Source organism: Leuciscus leuciscus, assembly GCF_965113295.1.
Source record: "Leuciscus leuciscus genome assembly, chromosome: 25".
Classification (NCBI taxonomy): domain Eukaryota; kingdom Metazoa; phylum Chordata; class Actinopteri; order Cypriniformes; family Leuciscidae; genus Leuciscus; species Leuciscus leuciscus.
In genome coordinates this window covers 10,056,899-10,082,330 of record NC_138724.1, presented here as the reverse complement: position 1 = coordinate 10,082,330, position 25,432 = coordinate 10,056,899, and the positions used below count along the sequence as shown (strand labels likewise).

The 25,432-nt window shown below is 38.6% G+C and overlaps 1 protein-coding gene and 1 long non-coding RNA gene across 3 annotated transcripts in view; one reads left to right on the top strand and one right to left on the bottom strand.

The window, feature by feature from the left end:
* nup160 (nucleoporin 160) overlaps window positions 1-25,432 on the bottom strand; it is a 129,873-nt gene that overhangs the window by 35,091 nt on the left and 69,350 nt on the right. For both annotated transcript variants that reach the window (XM_082160408.1, XM_082160409.1), the window contains exons 17-20: window positions 8,210-8,346; window positions 5,520-5,590; window positions 5,271-5,430; window positions 2,232-2,301 (exon numbers count right to left, since the gene is read on the bottom strand). In XM_082160408.1, the coding sequence (XP_082016534.1) occupies window positions 2,232-2,301; window positions 5,271-5,430; window positions 5,520-5,590; window positions 8,210-8,346 (438 nt within the window). The remainder of the gene's footprint in view (window positions 1-2,231; window positions 2,302-5,270; window positions 5,431-5,519; window positions 5,591-8,209; window positions 8,347-25,432) is intronic.
* Window positions 22,427-24,256, top strand: LOC309491137. Its single transcript, XR_014202929.1, has 2 exons — window positions 22,427-22,500; window positions 22,568-24,256. It is a non-coding gene; the product is annotated as an uncharacterized lncRNA (long non-coding RNA).

Here is a 25,432-nt window from a genome sequence, read left to right as displayed (position 1 = left end):
TCCTTAGGCACTGGATGAGCTCTGCTCACTCTGCTGGAAAATGACTCTAGGCGCAGCGTGCGTCGAACACGTGTTCCACAACAACAACACTAGGCTGTCCACAGATGCGCCCGCCTAATAATCGGCTTGATACACTTGGATATTGGCCGATGCCGATTATGTAAAAAATGCAAAAAATCGGCCGATTAATCGGCCGACCGATGAATCGGTCGACCTCTAGTTTAGATGTTTACTTGCCCTGCCAAAATTGCCACAAAAAAGAAAAAGAAAAATGTTTATTTCAAACGCTTCTTTGTTCAGTTGTATTTATATGCTGCGATTGATACAGTTACACAATAAACTTTTGCCTGTGGTTTAAAAATACCATTCCAGAATGAAATGAAATGTTTTGCAATAAGACTTAAAATAAATGTGAATGATACAGTATCTATTTTTTTTTTTTTTTTTTTACCTTATTGGAATCGATATTAGGAATCAATAAGTAGAATCGGAATCATTAATTCAAACGATACCCAACCCTAGTAGTGATTGGTACTCACGTCACGGCTGACTTTGTGATTTTCATCAGATTACTACCTTCCTCGCCTCTCTTATGGCGCTTTTCCACTGCATGGTACGGCTCGGTTCGGCTCGGCGCGGAACGGTTCGGTTCGCTTTTCCACTGCGTGGTACGACTCGGCTCGGTACGGCACGGTTCCGTTCGCTTTAGCTCGGTTGCTTTTCCACTGCAGTTAGTACCGCTTCAAAGTGGGTGGGACTGATCGTCTCTACTGCCATTATCATATTAAATGCAAATTTTTCATTCCGTGTTTCCCCATCCACTCCTCGGCAACCAACGTGAGGAACGTCTGCACCTCGTCCACTGACCACGATTCAGCCATTTCTTTTTTTGAAGTTTATTTTCTTTCTTTTTTTAAGCAAATACTTTTAAAACAGGTGCAACAGCGTTGGCTGTTGTCTACTGGCTTTTTAAATCTAGCGGGTTTAGTGTCTCGTGTCGTAAATACAATGACGCTGGTAGTGATGATTCTGTCTGACCAATCAGTGATCTGCAGTGTTTTCACGTCACATTTTAGTATCGGTACGGTACGCTTGGAACCTCAACAGAGGTGGTACCATTTAAAGCGAGCCAAAGCGAGCCGTACCGTACCATGCAGTGGAAATGCGCCATAAGTGAGCCGTACCGAACCGAGCCGTACCGTACCATGCAGTGGAAAAGCGCCAAAGCGTGCCGTACCGTACCATGCAGTGGAAAAGCGCCAAAGCGTGCCGTACCGAACCGAGCCGTACCGTACCATGCAGTGGAAAAGCGCCATTAGTTTGGGGTACCAGTCAAGGTCTTTTATCTTGGCAGTGTGGGAACACTCCCAACTGTTCAATCATTTAAAATGATGATTTTCTAATTTACATTAGAGATAATATAGCTGATGATAGTTAATCATGATAGTCCAAAAATCACAACATGAGCTGTGACGCGTTTACCAATCACTACATTACTTAGCATCCTTGGATGGGCCAAAGTAAAAGAAGTAAAAGTGCGTCTGTTTTTAACGCGTCTTGACTGCCGTACAGTCTCTTACAGTGTGACATGGCTTCCAGTAAGGATCATGTTTGTACAGTCTGACAAGGAACAATCGTAAAGGACTATTATAAGTACCAGTGTGTGCGCCACAGCGATCTGTCACACCATATTAAAGAGCGCCAAAACAACATTTATCGTTTGAATTTAATCAAATTGACAGAATTTTAAAGTTGAGACTTTGCTTCATATTAAAATGAACAAAGCCTTTTGCAATTATTGAATGGCAGGCGTGCTACAAATTTTTAGTTAGGTTGTTCACGCTGTGCATCAACAGAAAACAGAGACTAAAAGATTTTAGATTTAAGAAACCATATTACCAAAAAATCGATAAATTAATAGTGTCAATCCAGTGTCCACACAAATTTCATATTTAACTGTTGTAGCTTATTCACGTTGTGTGCATGAAATGGACGAATACAGTCAAAACATCCCATCGGAGAACCACTAAATTAAACGTCTGTTTTCAGTCACTGATTTCGACCCTCCAAAACCAATTCGGCCCAAATCAGAAAATAGTTATGCAATGAAATTTTCGGCTGAAACAGCTAATTTATACTCCATAACGACAGTCCCTTTACTGTTGCATTTTTATGAAGACCATGTACAATCTAGGATATTAGATATATATAATTTCATACTGGTTTCTCACCTGCAGTTGTGCATATTGGCAGTTTCCCATCAGGCATTCAGGAAAGAGGAAACTGGGATTGCTGGGCCAGCTAGTACAATGATGCAAGGCAAATACTGAACTCGTGAACGAACATCACCCAGATACTTTACAAACAAGAACTGGCTGAATATATCAAGTGTCCAGTAGTGACATCTAAAGTGCTGATGTACTATGTCGATAATAAAAAGAGAAACAATATTCGATACGCCCAACCCACTGACTGACATGCGATTGCTTAACGCTCGCTTGCAGAGGTGACCATGAGTGTGTTCTGAAGGAAACTTGGGGCATGTGGCGGCGTTAAACTGTCCTTGTATGACGCAACATTTATCTAAACAGTTATATCTTAAGGGAATGTGAAGTTTCAAGACAAAACATTTTAATTGAATGTTCTGAATTATGTTTTGAAGTTGAAAATAGTTGCTGTGAATCAGTTGAATTTGAACATTTACAAATTCAAATGATAAAAAGTAAATAAAAAATTAAGAATTAAGTATAAATTTACCATTTGGGTAAAACTTTATAATAACTGCACACTGTTATTAATTAGTTAAGCATTAATAAACAGTTAATCATTCATAAAGCATTAATAGACATTAATAAGCAGTTTATAAATACAGCTACAAATGCTTTATTCTTGATTTATAAGCATATCTATAATCTACAAACTATTTCAAATGTACATTCATTTATTCAGACATACAGTAATAGTTACTTAGTGTGTTAATAAATGCTTTGTTAACATGTATTTCTATTGTAATTCATGGTTAATTCAGGTAGTTAAAGCATTTAGTAGTGGTCAGTTAACTATTTTTGTGAGCTCATATAAATTGAGGACTATTCATGCCTTGTAAAGATTTTACAAAAGGAGATTTAAAGGCTCAGTTATCTTATAAACAGAAAAAGGAAACAAACAACAATGATACAGAATATAGAAATATTTAAGATGTATGAATGTACATTTAAATAGTTTATTAAACTTTCTAAGTGATCTTATGAACCACTGACAACTCTTAAATAACTGGTTTGTAAATAAAGCAATACTTTATTTAGAAATGATAAATTGATCATTAATAAAGTATGAAAATACAATTATTAAACATTATAGATATGCTTACAAATCAAGAATAAAGCATTTGTAGCTATATTTATAAACTGCTTAATGTCTATTAATGCTTTATAAATGATTAACTGTTTATTAATGCTTAGCTAATGATTAATAGCATGCAGTTATTATAAAGTGTTACCAACTTTGGAAGTAGATGAAAAGTTTTGTATCTTGTAGATATTTTGGACTATCGCCTCAATCGCAGTTCCTCTCACTGTTGCTGTGCTATATGGTCAAGAAAACGTATTGTTTGCATGCGTTTTTTAAGCATTAAGGTTTAAAAATAAGCGATTTTTAACTGTTGAAGTGCAATTAACAGCAAAAGAACTCATATTCATTACCTGAAGGAGTTTTGGTTCCTTGCCACTGTTGCCTTTTTTCCCCTTCTTTGTTGCCATTGGCTTGCTTACTTGGGGACATTCAATTTTATATTCAACAATATTATTGATCTGCCTGCATTGACACCATTATGAGAACTGAACTGGACGATGACATCACTGTTTTCTCCAGAGCGGCCATATACGGATATATATATATATATATATATACACACACACACACACACACACACACACACACACACACACACACACACACACACCTAAAGGATTATTAGGAACACCTGTTCAATTTCTCATTAATGCAATTATCTAATCAACCAATCACATGGCAGTTGCTTCAATGCATTTAGGGGTGTGGTCCTGGTCAAGACAATCTCCTGAACTCCAAACTGAATGTCAGAATGGGAAAGAAAGGTGATTTAAGCAATTTTGAGCGTGGCATGGTTGTTGGTGCCAGACGGGCCGGTCTGAGTATTTCACAATCTGCTCAGTTACTGGGATTTTCACGCGCAACCATTTCTAGGGTTTACAAAGAATGGTGTGAAATGGGAAAAACATCCAGTATGCGGCAGTCCTGTGGGCGAAAATGCCTTGTTGATGCTAGAGGTCAGAGGAGAATGGGCCGACTGATTCAAGCTGATAGAAGAGCAACTTTGACTGAAATAACCACTCGTTACAACCGAGGTATGCAGCAAAGCATTTGTGAAGCCACAACACGCACAACCTTGAGGCAGATGGGCTACAACAGCAGAAGACCCCACCGGGTACCACTCATCTCCACTACAAATAGGAAAAATAGGCTACAATTTGCACGAGCTCACCAAAATTGGACAGTTGAAGACTGGAAAAATGTTGCCTGGTCTGATGAGTCTCGATTTCTGTTGAGACATTCAGATGGTAGAGTCAGAATTTGGCGTAAACAGAATGAGAACATGGATCCATCATGCCTTGTTACCACTGTGCAGGCTGGTGGTGGTGGTGTAATGGTGTGGGGGATGTTTTCTTGGCACACTTTAGGCCCCTTAGTGCCAATTGGGCATAGTATGGTGTTCCTAATAATCCTTTAGGTGAGTGTATATATATATATATATATAAAAATGAACTAAATTAATAACTTTTTACAACAAAATGAAACATCACTTAACTTAAGGTGGACTGTGACACTGTTTTCTTCTGGAAACAAACTTTTTTGCATTATTTTCCTGTTATCTCTGTAAAGCTGCTTTGAAACAATCTGTATCGTAAAAAGCACTATATAAATAAATGTGACTTGACATGTGCGCGCTCTCTGAGAGAGTACTCAGTGCTGTCTGAGAGACGTGCGACATGAAGAAAACACATACTGCTGCTCAGAGCACGTGCGAACTGAATGGAGTGCTTTTTCCCGCCTAATTGGGCTTGAACAGTTAAATATATATACTTGTGTCAAATATCATATATCATTATTGTGAAACAAAATTACTCTCATCGTGATATTAAGATTTTGGTCATTTCGCCCACCCCAAGTACAGACTACTGAATTGTTGGTCTCAACACTAGCGTCCAACATACTACACATCAAGAGGATACAGAAACTGACAGAGTAGTGTCAGGACACTGGAGATCATCTGTGGCCAGTGCAACATGTTCTGGTTACCCTCCACATCCTGCTGGGAGAAGATCTGAGACATGATGGCTTTACGGGCCACATTCTGGTAGAACAACTCCACAACAGTTTGAGGATTCAACACTAAAGAGAGAAAAAAAACAGCGAGGATCAGTCAGCCTTCTCATCATCAGTCATAACCTGTGTTTCTATATTGTGGCGATTCATTTTACCTGATCTGTTGGAAGTAGGAGTCGTTGAGTCAGACAGCTCCAGAACAGACAGATGCTGAAGATCAGCATTTCTAAAGAAAAACAGATAATGCATGAACTAATGACCTCAAATAAACCCAGTAACAATTTTATAACAATCAAAGACGAACTAAAATAAATGGCCAGCATATGTAGTTACTATAAAAAAAGACAAAAAAATGATTATAACATATAGAGGCAGAAGGTCAAGATAGTATTGAATTCCTTGATTCACTGAACCTATCGTTCGTCAGGAAAACAAAACAACTGTATGAAAGCATAGATATCTATCGATCTGTAGATTAAGGTCTATGGTTTTGCATAAAAGGACTTTATCTTGCTGTAGTTTATTGCGGTATCTTAAGCCCTATTCGGACGGGACTAGTTTAACATGGAGAGGTGGGGTAAAGTAATTATCACCAGAGCTTCTCAGTGATTTCTGTCCCGTCCGATTGTGCCATCTCAGTAATCATTACGGACAATGTCAGTAAAGATTACGGCGACTTTTACCTTCAGTAAAAAGGTCCGGAAAAATTACCTCAGGTAATACTAATCCCGTGCGAATGGTCTATTCGCTGTAAATATGGAGGTAATTTTCGCTGTAAATATGAAAAAATACGTTCTAGACGCTGGGCAGGGCCGGCCCGAGGCATAAGCGAACTAAGCGGCTGCTTGGGGCCCCCTCGCCACCAGGGGGCGCCCAATCTTTTTTTTTTTTTTTTTTTTTACATATTAATTAACTTAAACAAGTGACATAAATGAATGAAAGGATTAATAATTCAAGACAAGAAAATTCTGATTTCATGATCAATATACCTGCCTACAACTGCTGCTGTGTCTGCCAGTGTTTGAGTCATGCGCATAACCTCGCGTGCATAGACAACTCGTGCGCAAAGTCACGGTAATGTTAAGCCATGTCACAAAAATTTGATTTGATCAATGATTTATCCTTTAAATGTAATGATATTCAGAACAGAACAAGAATAAAAAAATAACTATAAACAAGCCAAAACGAAATAATTTAAAGCGAAAGTGAAAGTAAGCGGCGTTGGGCTCACGTATCTCTCTCATTAGAATCAAAATGTTTCAACATTCGCGATGGATTTGGATGGTAAACTATTCTTTATCATAGGCTTTGTACTTCACTCACGTTCCAATATCGACGGAAAAAATCATCCTCTTCACACGCGCAAAAATGTGCTTGGAAACATCACAGTGGAAGATTACAAAGCTGGAATATGTTGTGTGTGTGTGTGTGTGTGTGTGTGTGTGTGTGTGTGTGTGTGTGTGTGTGTGTGTGTGTGTGTGTGTGTGTGTGTGAGTCGCGGGCGCGATCGAACAGTGGAGAAACATAAAACATACTCCGTCATGTTCATACAAGACATCATTCAAACTGCAAAGTGTTGCAAAACGTTGGAGGATATTTTGCAAATAATTTTTTTAATATGTTTTGTGACAGTTTGTTTTCAGAAGTTTCCAAGAGTTAGTAAAAGAGTAAAGAAAAAGTTAAAACTTTTTTAAGTATCTATTTTTTTATTAAGTATTTATTTTGTATTAATACATAACCTCATTGTATTAATTTAGAATGTAACATTATAGCGTGACATTGTGTCAATAATCGTCAAGCATAGGTGACTCTGCGTGGTGGGAGGGGGCCCCCAAATCAAATTCTGCTTAGGGCCCCCAAAAGGCTTGGGCCGGCACTGACGCTGGGACTAGTCTGTTGCAAAACTCAAGTGTTTTACACACACCATTCAGATCAGAAAGAAGATCGAAAGCACTTGTTAGAGGCACGCTGTGACTCCATGTTGCTTCAAGCGCATCATTCTGCACACGGGATGAGCATAAACGCTTTGTGCTGCTCTGTATTGGAGCCTTTCATATTATAATACTTTTACGCAATGAAAGATTATTAATAGCCTTTCTTGTTCTGTCCTATCAATCATATGTCGCTTAAAAAGCAGCACTATAAATTTAAAAGAAATGTCTTTTAATTATAGTATATATTTATATATAAATATATTTCCTTGTTTTTCATCTCATTTTGAATGTCTGCCAAACTAGTGAAGCACTTGGTTTATTTACAGTTGTTGCACTGCTACACAATTATTTAATAAATAATTCACTACATTTGTGTGTTTGTTATTTTTGTTTTACAAAGTTAGGAAAGTAATGTTTAAGTCAAGCCTGATGCCTTAAAAAAAAGAATGATCCCAGTCTCTTCCACAATGCAAGAGTTTATTAGGTAATTCAGCAGTTTTAAAATTATTATTTTAGTATCGAATCGGTACTCTGTAACGGCCAATACTGAATCCTAGGTCTCGGAGGCAAAAAAGGCGGATCGGAGCATTTCTAATGTGTATGTATGTGTATGTATATATATATATATATATATATATATATATATATATATATATATATATATATATATATATATATATATGTGTATATGTATGTATGCAAAAATGTCAGCAAAAAAATCCAAAACAAAACTGTCTGAGTGGAGGGTAGCATTTAAAGTCTTCGTTTTCACTGAAAACAATTATACCCTTTTCAGCAATTAGGTTATTGTGTGTAATTAGGCAGCCATTTACACACATTTATGAATCATAGCTTATATAAATATTTGGATCTTATTTTTCTGGAATGGGCCATGTGGCATGTGGACTCACAGTATGTCCAGTGGGACGGATGAGGAAAGCGTCAGGCTCATCTGTTTGAGCAGATGATACGTGCAAAGCAGATTAGAGCATCGAGGAATCAAGTCTTGCTGCAGCTGCAGTAACTGATTACCACCCGCAAGAAACACCTGCACACACAAACAATAGGCAAAGAGTACTGAAAAACTCAATTAGAAAAAAAAAAAATTGTTAGGGGAAAAGATCAGTGAACACCAGATTTTTAGGTTAACAATCAACAAGGGCAGAAATACATATAAACAGCACTGTTACATTCTCAATCCAGTTCCAGTGTTTTACAGTTGTTTTTTTTAGTCTTGCAAAAAAAAAAAAAAAAATTTTTTACATTTAGTCAGTATTTCATCATGTCATATTTATTTTAGTAAATTTTACACTCCTGAAAATATAACATCACAGTATTGTACATTATTAACTCATTCTGGCTCATACTCAGAAAGTAGAACTTAAGTGACATTTGTTACAAGATAGGGCTGTCACGATTCCTCGATTTAATTTGAGTGCTCAATAAAAAAAATAAAAAAAATGAATTGCAATTTACCCATGTTGCTTAACCTTTGCCAGAGCGCCGGCGCACTGAAACGTTTTTTTTTTAAATAGTTCAAAGTTACAATCAGATTTAATGTTATACCTTGACAAACTATACGTCATTAAAACGATTTTTAGTATTTGACCACTATTGTATTCTGAGAAACTTATAGTGACAGTTAGGCATGTGCCGGTATCAAATTTTCATGCTGCGATTAATTGATTGAGCTTTTATCACGGTATACGGTATTATCACGATATTTTAATTGCTCAAGAGAAACGGATGGATTGGGGGGGATGTAGAAAAAAAACAACTTCCATCACAATAGGTGTAATTGTGATTGTCAAAACATTTGGTTACTAAACAGAATTTTACACAATTTTCACGATTTCAATTCAATTCTTGGGATTTGATTTCAATCTTGATTCAATATTGATTCTTTGGATAAATATTAGGTAGGCTACAGTAGATAGCCTACATGTTAATTTTTCTCAAGAAAAATATATATCTCACATAATGCTGTAAACATACAGACCGAGAGCCCTGTCAGCTGGTATTATTAAAGGTTAAAAATTAACAAATTAAATTAAATATAATTTGGTTCATTATAATAACAACAATTATGACACAAGTAAAAATATAATACAATTTTTAGCAAAATACTCCTCTCTATAGCTATTTTTTCTAGTCAACTAACGTGCTGGTCATTAAATGGCTTTCCTGAGGTAAATGTAACGTTCTGTGACATAATTGTTCTCCTGCAGTTTTATTTACCTCTTTCTGTGGCTGAAAAACACTGATTGATCGATATTATGTATGAGGCATAAATACCTTTCGGTAAGTTGTACTGTATCTTTAAATAAAAAGTAGCAAATGATCGGTTTACTTGAACTGAGGCGCTACAGCGATCGGTCACGTCACATTTACAAGCACCAAAACAGTATTAATTGTCTGAATTTCGTAATAAAATGGACAGAACCTGAGAGCTGAGAATTTTACCAAAAGTAACCTGCTCTGTCTTGTCTGTCGGTGTCGGTGTCAGTGTCCTCTTTCCTCCGTGATTTTTTTCTGCGTGGAAAATGGATGTGTGGCGCGAGAGCATGTGAAAAGTGTAAACTGCGTGAGTCTCACGCTGAATGCGTAGAGTTGGCAGCCCTGCTTTTAGAAGGGGGATAAATTGTCGGCAGCGTTCCTCCTTCTGTCATGCTTCTTCTCCATGTGAGGATTCATTACATTAGACTAGAGTGCACACCGCGCCGCATGCACACAGTGCTTCTACATGTGGGGATTGTTTACATCAGAGTGCGCACGTGTTTCGCACAGCATATACGCAGTGTTTGTTTAAGCGGTTGATGGAAAATAAGCTAATGCGCATTCTATAAATATAAATTCTGATCTATTATTTTTCACGGTATTTTGAAGTGCCTGCGATAACAATATCGTGCATATTCATTACCGCGATTTATCGCATTACCGAATACCGGCACATGTCTAGTGACAGTTATGTCTTAATTTGTGTCAGGAGTTATGAAATGAAAAAATGAGTCGATACCTTTAATATGAATTATGAGCATCAGCCGCTCCCATTCAGAAAAAAACTCCTGTGCTGTCGTCATGACAGCGCTTGACAAAACAACGTCCCTCAGGGCTTTTAGCTAAAAAATTTGCAGATTTGGAGAAATATTGATAGATTCTCATAGGTTTACATCAGATTCTATAGACATGAATAATATTTATTGAATTTATACCCAAATGCGTCGATGTAATAATTATGAGCGCTGGAAACTCTGATGTACTGTGTTTTCAATCCATACCAGCAGCCTCAGGGCGCCCTATGTGCACAGTATAGTCCATATATGGAAGACATGAAGAAGAGCCATAATCATGTGACATTCCAGGAAGTCCCTGACACATACAAAGCTAACAGAGATCGCTGTAACATGCAGATAAAGACGTTTTGAAGACAATAAACATGATTTCAATGATATTTGATTTACCTGTGTTCTTCGAGCCATGTCAGGTATTTTCATAATAATAGATTATATTTATAATGTAATGCTAATTGATATAGACTATCGTGCAGAATACTATAAAATAATATATTTTCTGTCTGATTTTTCTATCTGAAGCCAAATTAGATCACAGAAGATTATTTAAAACACTCGACTTGCGTTATAAAGTAAGTTTGCAGCACAAACATGGTTTTAATCTCATAAATTGTGTATTGATGGTGTGCTAAGCTAACATGCTAGCTAGCCCTAGGTGCACCTGCCACCTAGCAGTTATTCTTTTGTGATTTTTTTCTAAATAGAAATGCTTACTGAAATGTTTCTTTATTCAAGAAGGGCATTTGATACAGTTTCAAATGTGAAGTGAAAACTTTGATAAAAGAAATCAGCGTGAATAGCCAGTCGTTAGTAATTATAATGCAGACAAAAGAAATGCATATTTAGAGCCATAACCGGGCTGGAGAGGTGTGAATGTGTGCAGGGACTGAAGACTGAGACTGAATGGGGCTTGTTTGCACCACAAAACAATAGAGACAATAGACTGAATGCTGGATGCTTAGAAGATGATGACTAAACATCAGTTGCATTTTAGATTCTAATCAAAATAAAGTCATATGACATGATCTTGAAAAACATTTAAATGCAGAGTTTTAGACTTCTTCAGATTTTAAATATAACATGGTCAGACATGTGGCTTTAGCTGCAGTGCATTTCTAGATTGATACAATGTCAACTTCAATTTTATTTTCATGAAGATGTTTCATAAAAATAAATTTCTAATAACTTTACAAAACTTTGAAGCTATTTATAAAAATGTTTTTCATTATGACAATTAATTCTACATTTAGCCTACAATAAACTGCCAGGTGTCAGCTTTCAAAAAGGATCATACTTGTGCTTTTAGTACCAAGGGTTCATGAACTGTATCTGTTTCAGTTTGGTTATGCCATTTCTGGGGATTTTTCAAAAGTGGGATTGCAGCTTAACAGGTTAACCAGCAAAATACTAGAAGTGGCGCATTCCACAGACAAGAATCAATGGTCTGCATTATTAGACTGTTTTCTAAGGCTGTAGCCGCTGCACAATACATTAAAACCATTTCATAGTGTTATTGTGAAATCGCAAAGGCTGCAATTCAATTAAATATGCTGGTTTCGGAATGATTATTTGTTCATTGCAATTTCAAAATAAAAGTTTAAACCCTCGCTCTGAGTTTGCATGTTTTGATGTCCACTGTGATGGATTTTTAATAGATAAGATAGTAAACTATCTTTTAAACTAGCCATGATTCTAACAATTCTAACATATAAAACTTACTTCCCCTTTTAGCTCTAACATCCTAACACAATGTACTAAGACGTTCTGTTCTTTGTCTATTTGTGTTATGGACAATTCTCAAGTGTTGACCATGACAAAATCAAAAATATACTGTCTGTATTATGTCATGATATACTGAGTAATCAACTGAGCTCTTAACCTTTTACAATGATATTTTTGCTTATGCCAGTAACAGAGGGTAAAAAGGTGGGGGCTTGTCTTTACCAATAGAACCAATCAAATTGTAGTAATTATAGTAGTAATGTAGTAATGTAATGTAGCAATAATTGTAGGAAATTATGTAATGCATCATGCCATTTTCACCATGCTCCTTTTCTATAAAAACTGTTGTACCGTAAATCCTCTAATATTGGCCTGTATTCCATTAGCGGCCGGGTCTCTAACATTGGCCGGGGCTATTATTAGAACCAACGTTTTTCTGGGCAGGCCACAACATTATGCTTGTCATACATGCAAATAACACAGGGGGGCAATGTTTGATCACGAATCCAAGCCATAGCTACGGTAGCCTGGTCATGTCAATCACTTCGCTTTTGACTCGCACGTGAGACTTCAGTCACCGTTGTTTACCATGGCAGCTGCGGAGCCAAAGAGGAGATGAAAATTTGACATCAAGTTCAAAGACAACGTGCTGGAATATGCTGCAGAGCACTCTGGGGAGCAAGCTGCTAAACATTTTAACATTGACCCGAAAAGAATAAGATACTGGAAAAAGCAGAAAATGGATCTAGCCGCAGCAAACAAAAAGAGAGCAAGACTGCCAGGAGGAGGGAGAAAAAAGGTTAGCGAGGAGTTGGACACAAAACTCTCTGAGTGGATCCATTCAATGAGGGACAATCATAACCGAGTGTCGAGGAAAATGATCCGAAACAAGGCTCTGGAAATCTACCCTACAGTGAGTGATAGAGGTGCGCGATTTCTGGCTAGCAGAGGTTGGCTACAAAAGTTTTTAAACCGAAATGGCTTCGCATTGCGACGTCGCACCACAATGGCTCAGAAGGACCCAGATCTCCTCACAGAGAAACTTGTCTCATTCGTCTATGGAAGAAAAATAATGTCAAATGTTTTTGAAATAAAAAGCCTGTTGAATTGCACTACTTGAAAAAAAATAGGCCTTACATTAACCATGCTTGCATTTTAATGCATTGTATTTTTAGGGCTTGCATTTTTATGGGCTGAAATTCAACATGGTTGAATATTTAAGCTGTGAGTATTTCAATTAAAAACATTTCAAACACATTTTCATTATTAAAAATTCAATAATCCATATTCACCTTTCATATTTCACTTCCAAAATATTCAAACTGTTTAAAAATACAACCTATAATATTCAACAGGCATTTTTCGGTCCATTTTATTTCGCTTTGCAAATTCGCTTCCACAAATTCAGTGGTTCAAATTCGACAGTAAATTCAACATTGACATCCAGGAACTGCAGGAAAAGCAGTAGATTGCCGAGCATACTCTCCATCTGCTGTTAGTCGACCTCACCAGCAGGGGGTGCAAAAGCGTGTGTTGTTGACGAAGACCAGCAACAGTTAGAACAAGCCATTCATTCATAAAACTAATTTACAGCAATGTAAGTGTATTTGTGATTATTATGAAGGCGGTTTTATGTTAAATTCAGTGTCTTCACGGTTACTTTTCCTGTGTAGCCTACATGCATCTTTCTCTACCGTGAACAAGATTATCCCCGATTCGGATATACAGATCCAATGTTACATTTTTGAGGTTGATATATATTTCTCTTGGTTGTTTAGTTGCCTTAACTTTATATTGTGGCAATGTAGGCTATAGGGTTTCCCTCAATACTTAAGGATTCCCCTGCTGGACATACGAAATGCTTAACGTAGCTAATATAACTAATACAGTGATATTAAAAACCAAACGCAAGTCCAGCTCCAGATGGACTCCGAATAACGCGCAAAGTTTAATGCTGAGCGTTTCTCAGTGATAGACTGGCATAAAGTTGACGACGTTGGACATTCGCACATTTAGAGACCGTCTCTAAAGTGTATAAGACATTGGTATTCACGTTTCTAACTTCAATAGCATTTGAATAGAACGACTTACAGTCATAAAACCAACTGTAAAGTGTTCATGTAGTGTCAGGCATAATGCGCACCCTTTGGATTTTTGATTCAAATAAATTAAAGTTTGCTATTGAAGTTAGAAACGTGTATAATGTTGTATGCAACTTTGGAGACGGTCCCTAAATGTGCGAATGTCCAATGTCAAGCCAATTTTACATTTATTACATTTAGTCATTTAGTAGACGCTTTTATCCAAAGCGATTTACAGTTAAACTAACAATAGGAGGACAACTATATGCAAGTGCTATGACTCTTCCCAGTTTAAGCTAATTTTCTACCTTTATTTTACCAGGTAGGCCGATTGAGAACAAATTCTCATTTGCAACGGCGACCTGGCCAAGATAAGGCGAAAAATGTGCCAGACAACATAGAGTTACATAATAAATACACAAAACACAGGAGTGCAAATTTACAAATTACAGTGAAACACAATAGGGCAATACAAAATCAAGAAAAGGATAAGGTATATGTAGTTCTGTTGAACAACATAATTAAGGCACAAGCAAATGTATTTTAAGATAAAAAAAAAAAAAAAAAAAAAAAAAAAATAAAATAGTGTACCTTATTAAAGTGTATCTAACCGATAAATCATTTAAGTGCATGGATTATAAGACTGCGATATTATGGGGAAAAGAATTTAAAGGAATAGAGAGCAATAATAATAATAATAATACAAGAACGTCAACAGGTATGACAGTAGTGCAGATGAAAAAAGTCCACTGTGCAATGCGGACATAACATAAGAAAGAGAAGATTGAGAACAATTAGCAGGTACATAAATCGGTGAAATGTTCAGAAAGGAGTAATTTAAAGGCAACTGGTGATATGAGTGTTTCAAGTTTTAAAGTTTTTTGTAATTCATTCCAGTCATTGGCGGCTGCAAACTGGAAGGATTGGCGGCCAAATGATGTGCAGACTTTCGGAATGACTAAGGCGATATACCTACTAGATCGTAGACTGCGAGTAGGTAGAGCAATATTAACTAAACAGCTTAAATACAGTGGGACTTTACCAAGCAGAGACTTGTAGATAAGTTGGTACCAATGAGTTAAACGCCGAGTAGTTAATGATGGCCAGCCAACAAGTGCATAGAGCTTGCAGTGGTGGGTGTTGTAAGGAGCATTTGTAACAAAGCGTATGACACTATGATAGGTCACGTCCAGTTTTTTCAGCAGAACATTTGAAGCAATTCTATAGATGACATCGCCAAAGTCGAACATTGGAATGATAGTCATTTTCACCAAAGCAAGTTTGGCAGCATAAGTAAAAGAGGCCCTATTGCGGAAAAGGAAGCCAATTCTAGATTTAACTTTTGACCTTAGTTTGTTAATATGCGGCTGGAAGGATAGAGAACTGTCTAACAAAACACCTAGATATTTATATGTATCAACATATTCTAGCTCAAACCCATCCAGCGTAGTGATGTTAGGTAGACAAACAGGTGTTGGAAGAGAACGGTTAAAAAGCATACACTTAGTTTTACCCGAGTTTAATAATAACTGAAGATTTTGGAAAGAATGTTGAATGATATTGAAACTCTCCTGAAGATTTTTGAGCACAGTATCTAACGAAGGGCCTGACGTGTACAGGATGGTATCGTCTGCATAAAGATGGATCTGAGAATCACCAGCAGCGAGAGCCACATCGTTGATGTAGAGGGAGAATAGAGTCGGCCCAAGAATCGAGCCCTGTGGCACCCCAATAGAGACGGGCATGGGTCCTGACAACAGGCCCTCTGATTTAACACGCTGGACTCTATCGGAGAGATAGTTGGAGAACCAGGCGAGGCAATCATGGGAGAAGCCCAGGCTATTGAGTCGGCTGATGAGGACACGGTGATTGACCGAATCAAAAGCCTTAGACAGGTCGATGTAGACGGCTGCACAGTATTGCTTTTTATCAATGGCGGCTATGATGTCGTTCAGAACCTTTAGAGTAGCCGTAGTGCAGCCATGACCAGCACGAAAACCAGACTGCATAGCAGAAAGAATGCGATGGGATTCCAGATGACTAACAATTTGCTTGTTGACAAGTTTCTCAAAAACTTTGGAAAGACAGGGTAGGATGGATATTGGTCTGTAGCAATTAGGGTCAAGGGTGTCTCCCCCTTTAAACAGGGGAATGACTGCAGCAGATTTCCAATCTCTCGGGATTTCAGAAGATAACAAAGAAAGATTAAATAGACTACTGATAGGAGCAGCAATAATATTTGCAGATAGTTTTAAGAAAAATGGGTCCAAATTATCCAGCCCAGCAGATTTATATGGGTCCAGCTTCTGCAATTCTTTCAGTACATCGGCTGTCTGGATATGGATAAACGAAAAGGGGGCTGAGCACGGAGGTGTTGTGACTGTAGGGCAGCTAGCTTGAGGGCGAGTTTTTAGATGAAAAGCGTGGCCGGCTTCAGCGAAATGCTTATTAAAGTTTTCTAATATCTTAACCTTATCTGTAGTAACAGTATTGTCTGATTTTAGAGCTGTCGGAAGTTGGGAGGAGATGACTTTGTTCTCCAGAGTTTTAACAGTGTCCCAAAACTTTTTGGAGTTGGTGTAGCAGGCAGAAAACTTCTGTTTAAAGAAGTGGGCCTTTGTTTCCCTAACTACCTGAGTATATCGGTTTCTGACTTCTCTAAAAAGTTGCATATCGTGAGGCTTGTTTGAGGCTAGCGCGGTACGCCACAGAGTGTTTTTATGTTGATTGAGGGAAGACAGTTCTGTGGTGAACCACGGACTATATCTATCTTTCGTTCGAAACTTTTTAAAAGGGGCATGCGTATTTAGGACAAAGAGAAACTCACTTTTGAAGTACAGCCAAGCATCCTCCACTGACGGGATGAGATTAATATTTGACCAGGAAATAGCGTTCAGGTCATTTAAAAAAGCCTGTTCGCTGAAGTGTTTTAGACAGCGTTTGACGGAGATAAGGGGTGGTCGTTTGACCCCGGTCCCATTACGGACACAGGCAATAAGGCAGTGATCGCTGAGATCCTGGTTATAAACAGCAGAGGTATATTTACAAGGCAAGTTAGTCAGGGCAACGTCTATGAGGGTTCCCTTCGTCGCTGATTTAAGATTGAATCTGGTTGGTTCATTTATAATCTGTGTGAGGTTAAGTGCATCGAGCTTAGAAAGTAAAATAACTGGGGGGTTGAGCATATCCCAGTTTAAGTCTCCAAGCAATAAAAACTCAGAGGATAGGTGTGGGGCAATGAGTTCACATATAGAGTCAAGGGCACTGCACGGGGCTGAGGGAGGTCTGTAACAGGCAGCAACAGTAATAGCCTTATTTCGAGATAGCTGGATTTTTACAAGTAAAAGCTCAAACTGTTTGGGTACAGATCTGGACAGAATAACTGAGCTCTGTAGCTTATCTCTGCAGTATATTGCTACTCCACCACCTTTCGTAACTCGATCTTGCCGAAAAATATTATAGTTAGGGATTGTTATTTCAGTGGTGTTAACAGACTTCCTAAGCCAGGATTCAGATACAGCTAAAATATCAGGGTTAGCTGAATGTGCAAGAGCTGTAAGTAAGTCTAGCTTTGGAAGTAGACTTCTAATGTTGATATGCATGAACCCAAGGCTTTTACGATCACAGAAATCAGTGAAAGAAATTGCCTGGTGCTCGGGGAGGGCACTAGTGGTTTCAGGGCCAGGGTTGAGCTCTATGTCTCCAGATGAACAGAGGAGAAGAAAAATAAGAGTATGGCACATGGCCTTAAGGACTGGGCGTTTAGAGCGATGGATAGCATTATACAAAGGAATAGACATCAAATCATAATACACTAACTGCAATGCAGTGTGAGAAGCTAAAGATATGACCGTATGAGTGCTCAGCTTAGGTAAACCTAAGTGTAAAGTAATAAAAAAAGAAACTGCATCCCTATACAGATAAAATATGCCAGAGGTGCCTGGCTCTGTAGTCAATAAAGTAGAAGAATTAGCATAATTGAAACAAAGGGGATTAACTAAACTACATGAAAGTAGGGCGATGAAGGAAAACAAAAACAGCAGAAAACACGACATAATTTGATGTAAACAAAGCAGGCACGTCACAGGTAATAGCTAGGACTGAGCAAAGACAGTAATCAGTATTCAGTATTGTAGCCTAGCTTAACAGACAAAAACAGTACCGTGATGTATGTTGTTATTGTCCTCCAGCCGATGATATACTATCACGGCTTAAACAACAAGCCGGGGAAAACAACGTTAGCTGTGCATGCTCCGGCTGTATAATGAGTCCAATGAAAGTCCGGCACACACACAGAGTAAACAGCCGCTGTGTTGACAACCAGCCCACGACAGCAGGGGGAAAGCTATGAGCCGAATACGGAAACAAAGCTACTAACCGCAGTTCATTAGCCGTTCGTCGGATCGGTTCCAGATAGCCGGCTGGCTGTGATGATCCGACGACACACGGCAGCAAATGTCCAGTGGCAGCAGACAGTACCGTGATATACGTTATTATTGTCCTCCAGCCATTGATATGCTATCACAGATTAGTCAACAAGCCGGGGTAAGCAACGTTAGCTGTGAATGCTCCGGCTGTATAATGAATCCAAAAAAAGTCCGGTACACACGTAGAGTAGACTATTAGACAGTCGCTGTGTTGATAATTAGCCCACGACAGCAGGGGGAAAAGCTATGAGCCGAGTCCGGAACAAAGCTGTTAGCCGTAACGTTAGTTCATTAGCCGTTTGTCGGGTCCATTCCAGATAGCTGGCTGGCTGTTATGATCCGATGATACACGGCAGCAAATGTCCAGTTCCAGTGGAGCGGTCAAAAGTCCAGCTGTATTATGAGCAGTGGAAAAACCTAAGTCCGCCAGGCTGATGGTGGTGGTGTGCTGCGCGAATTAGCAGGCGGATCTAGGCTCTGGGGAGGCGAATCTGAGGGAGAGCAATCCGGCTGGCTAGAGATAGAAGCCGCTAGCTGTAGCTGGTTAGCTAACTGTTAGCTCACTAACGCCGGTCAGTCGGCGTTAGTAACGAAAGTATGCGTTGCACATAGGAGAAAAAAAAAAAAATATATATATATATATATATATATATATATAAAAAACATAATAACAGAAAAAAAAATGGTGACAAGCAAATGCTTAGCTCGCAGCTTACGAAATCATAGGCAAAAACAAACAAGGACTACATACAGGAACAAAGACAAAACACGTCTGCACAGTTACGCCATCTTGGATTCCTTGCTCTGATTGGTTTATTTCACTAATGCAATACATGTAGGCAGCCTACTATACTATACTATACTATACTATACTATACTGAAGAGAAGAGAGAAGAGAAGAGAAGAGAAGAGAAGAGAAGAGAAGAGAAGAGAAGAGAAGAGAAGAGAAGAGAAGAGAAGAGAAGAGAAGAGAAGAGAAGAGAAGAGAAGAGAAGAGGTGTTAGTATTAATTGATCAAGTGTTGATTTTGTGCCAGTATATCACGAAACGCTCAGCATGAAACTTTGAGCGTTAAGTTCATATTCTGAGTCCATCTGCTTGCCTGTAGCCCACAGCCTACATTACCAAAAAGGAGCGAGTTTGGTCTTTTATATCACTGTATTAGTCCATAATGCTACGTTAAGCGTTTTGTCTCGAGACGGAAGGGGAATCCTTGAGTATGAGGTATTGAGGGAAACCGATTATAATCCCGTTCATGGTAGAGAAAGTTATTGAATGAAACAAACACACCTTTTGTGTCTTTATCATCTTTTCCGCATATATATACACTGACACAGATAATAATTTTCATTTTATGAATGAATGGCTTGTTCTAACTGTTGCTGGTCTTCGTCAACAACACGCGCTTTTGCACCCCCTGCTGGTGAGGTCGACTAACAGCAGATGGAGAGTATGCTCGGCAATCTACTGTTTTTCCTGCAGTTCCTGGATGTCAAATGTTGAATTTACTGTCGAATTTGAACCACTGAATTTGTGGAAGCGAATTAGTGGAAGCGAATTTGCAAAGCGAAATGAAATGGACCGAAAAATGCCCGTTGAATATTATAGGTTGTATTTTTAATCAGTTTGAATATTTTGGAAGTGAAATATGAAAGGTGAATATGGACTATTGAATTTTTAATAATGAAAATGTGTTTGAAATGTTTTTAAAATGAAATATTCACAGCTTAAATACTCAACCATGTTGAATTTCAGCCCATAAAAATGCAAGCCCTAAAAATACAATGCATTAAAATGCAAGCATGGTTAATGTAATGCCTATTTTTTTTTCCAAGTAGTGCAATTCAACAGGCTTTTTATTTCAAAAACATTTGACATTATTTTTCTTCCATATTCGTCGACTACGTGAGCAAGACTGTAGTCTCGAAATTAATTTCAGAGAAGGACATAATTGCAATGGATAAGACAGCCGTTTGGTTTGATATGGTGTCTCCCAGTACCATTGACGTAAGAGGGACGAAGAGTGTTGCGCTCAAAACAACAGGCCACGAGAAAAGCCATCTCACTGTTGTCCTTGCTGCCAAGGCTGATGGCACTAAACTCAAGACTTTTGTCGTCTTCCGGGGGGCCATACGTGAAGAGATCTCAAGAGCAGTCATCGCCACATCTGCCAACGGCTGGATGAATGACGACTTGACCACAGCATGGCTCAGATCAGTGGTAGGCAAATTCAGTTTTCGCCCGCGCCTCCTGGTGTGGGACGCCTACCGCTGTCACATCAGCACCTCTACCAAACAGGAATTGAGGTACTACAACATCACAACCGCGGTGATCCCAGGAGGCTGCACCAAGTATGTCCAAGCCCCCGATGTCATGTGGAACCAGCCCTTCAAAGCGAGCCTACATGCTTCTTATGATGAGTGGATGGCTGGGGACGCAGACAAGCAATACACAAGTGGAGGGAACCTAAAAGCATCATCTGCTTGTGGACTGGGTTCTCGCTGCTTGGCACAAGCTGGACAAGGACCTGATCATCAAGTCCTTTAACCCTCTGAGGTCGAGAAACGCGCCGACGCGTTTTGCTGGATTTTTTTCACATAGCAGCAACATAAACTTAAATTACTCCGTCATTTATGGTTATACAGAAAAAAGAAATATAAAAAAAATAATCTGTGATATTTCTACTTTTGTATGTGTCCACTTACAATCAAATCAAAACATTGTGCTTTTGTAAAATAAAGAAAATAAACAGGGTGTGCGTTCTGCCTCTCCGTCGCGGTGAACTTTTTTTTCTTGAGCACGTCTATAAACTGAAACAAAACTCAGCGAATACTTCTCACACATTTATGAGCCATATACCTTTATACACATTTAAGTGTGTACTTTTAAATGATCGGATTCAAATTGAAAACAAATATTCTCTGTTTAAGTAATTTGTATAAAACCAACAGGATGTCCAGTATCTCAAACGCTTGCTAATTACTTTTTAATTCGACACACCCACTCGCGCAAAAGTGATTCACATGCAAATCTCCACATGGAACGCGAACGCCCTCGTTACCTCAAACACAAAACACCAAAACACTTCACAAGTCTCTGCTTTTCGTCGAGTTTGGAAGACACGCTGTGAGCTTACATGGATTTACCTCAGAAGAAGAAGAACGCGATTTGAAGACAAGAAAGATGTAAGGTAAGAAATTCTTACTTATTAGTTTATGGTATTGTTGCATAAACTTCACATTGCAGTTGAACTGTTGCTAGATATATGGTGAATATTATACTATTTAGACCCGTGTTTACTGTTAAATACTGTTTGTGGATATCTGCTCAAACATAGATATGTATAACCATAATGTTTAATATTTTGGAGCGCGATGGCGTTTGAATGTATCATATTTTGGAGCGCGCTGTGCGTTTGAATGTATCATATTTTGGAGCGCGATTGCGTTTGAAAGGAAAAATGCACCAAACATTAGGCTTTATGTTTTTACTATTATCTCATTTCATATCATCATAACGAATGGAAACATTTGAAGTAACATATGATAATCAATATATTTTTCTCTAGCGTAGTTGTTCTTGAAATCTTTTGGAAGATTTAATTTATTGTTATTATTATTTTATGCAGCACTGCGTAGCCTATGCCTACAAGGCACAACAAACCTGGTGTTCATTATATATTGTTGGAAACATGTGTGTGTGTGTGTATTCTGTGAATTTTAAAAAGAAATTTTAACCAGAAAAATCTAAAATCTATTCCCAAAATCGTGCAGCCCTATAGTTTCTGTTTCCTCCAGAGCCCAGAAAACAGCTCAGACCTCAGAGGGTTAAAGTGTGTGGGCAGTCTGTGAAACCCGACGGGAGTGAGGACGACCTCATACTGTGCTTCCGAGAGGAACAGGTATGGGCAGTCTGTGAAACCCGACGGGAGTGAGGACGACCTCATACTGTACTTCCGAGAGGAACAGGTATGTTGAAATTAGCACTCACGTCTATCACTATCAGTCTCTCGCTCTCTCTCTTTCGCGCTCTCTCTCTTTCGCGCTCTCTCTCTTTCGCGCTCTCTCTCTTTCGCGCTCTCTCTCTTTCGCGCTCTCTCTCTTTCGCGCTCTCTCTCTTTCGCGCTCTCTCTCTTTCGCGCTCTCTCTCTTTCGCGCTCTCTCTCTTTCGCGCTCTCTCTCTTTCGCGCTCTCTCTCTTTCGCGCTCTCTCTTTCGCGCTCTCTCTCTTTCGCGCTCTCTCTCTTTCGCGCTCTCTCTCTCTACCATTAGATGAATTCCATTCGTGAGTGAGCCTGTCCACTGTGACTAACTAAATTAATGTATCGTTCTTTACAGCCCTGCGCTGCTGGACGAGAGGCCCTGACTGCTGCCCACCTGCGCGAGGAAGAGAACAGACGCGCAGCGGAACATGAGGATGACGAAGAGGAACTGTACAATAATGAACTTGTTGTAGAGGCTGGCGCGAGTGATGAGGAGATTACAGGGAGAGATGAAGAGGAGGAGGAAACTGAGGAGGAGAAGGATTAAACAGAATTGGAGGATTTTTTTTTTTTTTTTACTTCAAACCAAACAAGACAGGACACACAACAACAGAGGATTAGGACTATAATTGAACAATCTGCGGATGGTTAAACTTTGGAGCGGTGTCTAAACCAGTAAGTTGCCTTTTGTTATGAATCTAATTATAGATTCTAATTATAGATTAGTTATAGCCTAATTATCACCGTGTATGGTTAAGTGTTTACAATGCACTACCGGTATGTTTGCTACGTTTTTGTTACCATATTTCCACACTGGAATTTAGCCTGAATTACCGTTATTTGTTGTTAATGTTCTGTATGCATACCATAATGTTATATGGTAACTGTACGTTTTCAATAAATGAACCTAGTATTTTATAGGTTCAAATAGACACAAAATCTCATTTTTATTCATTCTACTGGTAGTCCGTTTTGCTCAAATAGAAATAAAGGCCTGTCTCTAATTCTGGCCTCCTTCCAATAAAGGCCTGGGCTGCGATGCGCTTGAGTAAAATAAAGGCCCGGGCCTATATTAGAGGATTTACGGTATGCGTGTTTACTGGTGGGATTCTCTGTGAAATTTGTCTGAGATCCTCCAGCCGTGCTTCTTCTTGGGGGAGATTCTCTGAGAACTGCTCGGGAAACTCTCCCGGCCGTGATTAGAGCATTTGCTGAAGTCTGTCTGGTTATTATTGCTGTGCAGCAAGTTAGATAGGGGAGCAAGTTAGTTAGAGGAATAAGTTAGTTAGGGGAAGGTGAGAGTGAGAGATAGGGGACATCGATTGTAGACGAGACCCAGATCTACTAAACGTTGACTGTAGACGTTAGAGGACGTCGATTGTAGACGAGACCCAGACAGACTAAACGTTGACTGTAGACGTTAGGGGACGTTGATTGTAGACTAGACCCAGATATACTAAACGTTGACTGTAGACGTTAGGGAAGGTCGATTGTAGACGAGACCCAGATAGACTAAACGTTGACTGTAGACGTTAGGGGACGTCGATTGTAGACTAGACCCAGATCTACTAAACGTAGACTGTAGACGTTCGGAGACGTCGATTGTAGACGAGACCCAGATAGACTAAACGTTGACTGTAGACGTTAGGGGACGTCGATTGTAGACGAGACCCAGACTAAACATTGACTGTAGACGTTCGGAGACGTCGATTGAATGTATTTTAACCTGTTAAGCTGCAACCCCACTTTTGAAAAATCCCCAGAAATGACATACCCAAACTGAAACAGATACAGTTCATGAACCCTTTGCACTAAAAGCACAAGTATGATCTCATTTGAAAGCTGACACCTGGTAGTTTATTGTAAATGTAGAATTAATTATTGTCATAATGAAATTTTTTTTTTTTAAATAGCTTCAAAGTTTTGTAAAGTTATTCGAAATGTATTTTTATGAAACATCTTCATGAAAATAAAATTGAAGTTGGCACTGTAGCAATCTAGAAATGCACTGCAGCTAAAGCCACATGTGTGACCATGTTATATTTAAAATCTGAAAACGATAAGTCTAAAACTCTGTATTTAGTTAAATGTTTTTCAAGATCATGTCAAATTACTTTATTTTGATTAGACTCAAAAAATGCTACTGATGTCTAAGTCATCTATTCAGTCTATTGTCTCTATTGTTTTGTGGTGCAAACGAGCCCCATTCAGTCTCAGTCTCCCCATGCACACATTCACACCTCTCCAGCCTGGTTATGGCTCTAAATATGCATATCTTTTGTCTGCATTATAGTTACTAACGACTGGCTATTCACAGGCTATTCATAGGGTTTCAATCCCTAATTTATTTTATCAAAGTTCTCACTTAAAACTGTATCAAATGCACTAAAACATTTCAGTAAGCATACCCATTTAGAAAAAAAAATCATAAAAGAATAACTTCTAGGTGGCAGGTGCACCTGGGCTAGCTAGCATGTTAGCTTAGCACACCATCAATACACAACCATTTATGAGATTAAAACCATGTTTGTGCTCCAAACTTACTTTATAACGCAAGTCAAGTGTTTTAAATAATCTTCTGTGATCTAATTTGGCTTCAGATAAAAAAAAAAATCAGACAGAAAATATATTATTTATAGTATTATGCACGATGATAAAGTCTATATCGATTAGCATTACATTATAAATATAATCTATTATTATAAAAATACCTGGCATTGCAAACCGTCTGTATCTGCATATTACAGCGATATCTGTTAGCTTTGTGTGTAGCTGCTATTAGTGACATGTCACATGATTATGGCTCTTCTTCATGTTCCATATATGGAGTATTATTGTGCATATAGCGCCCT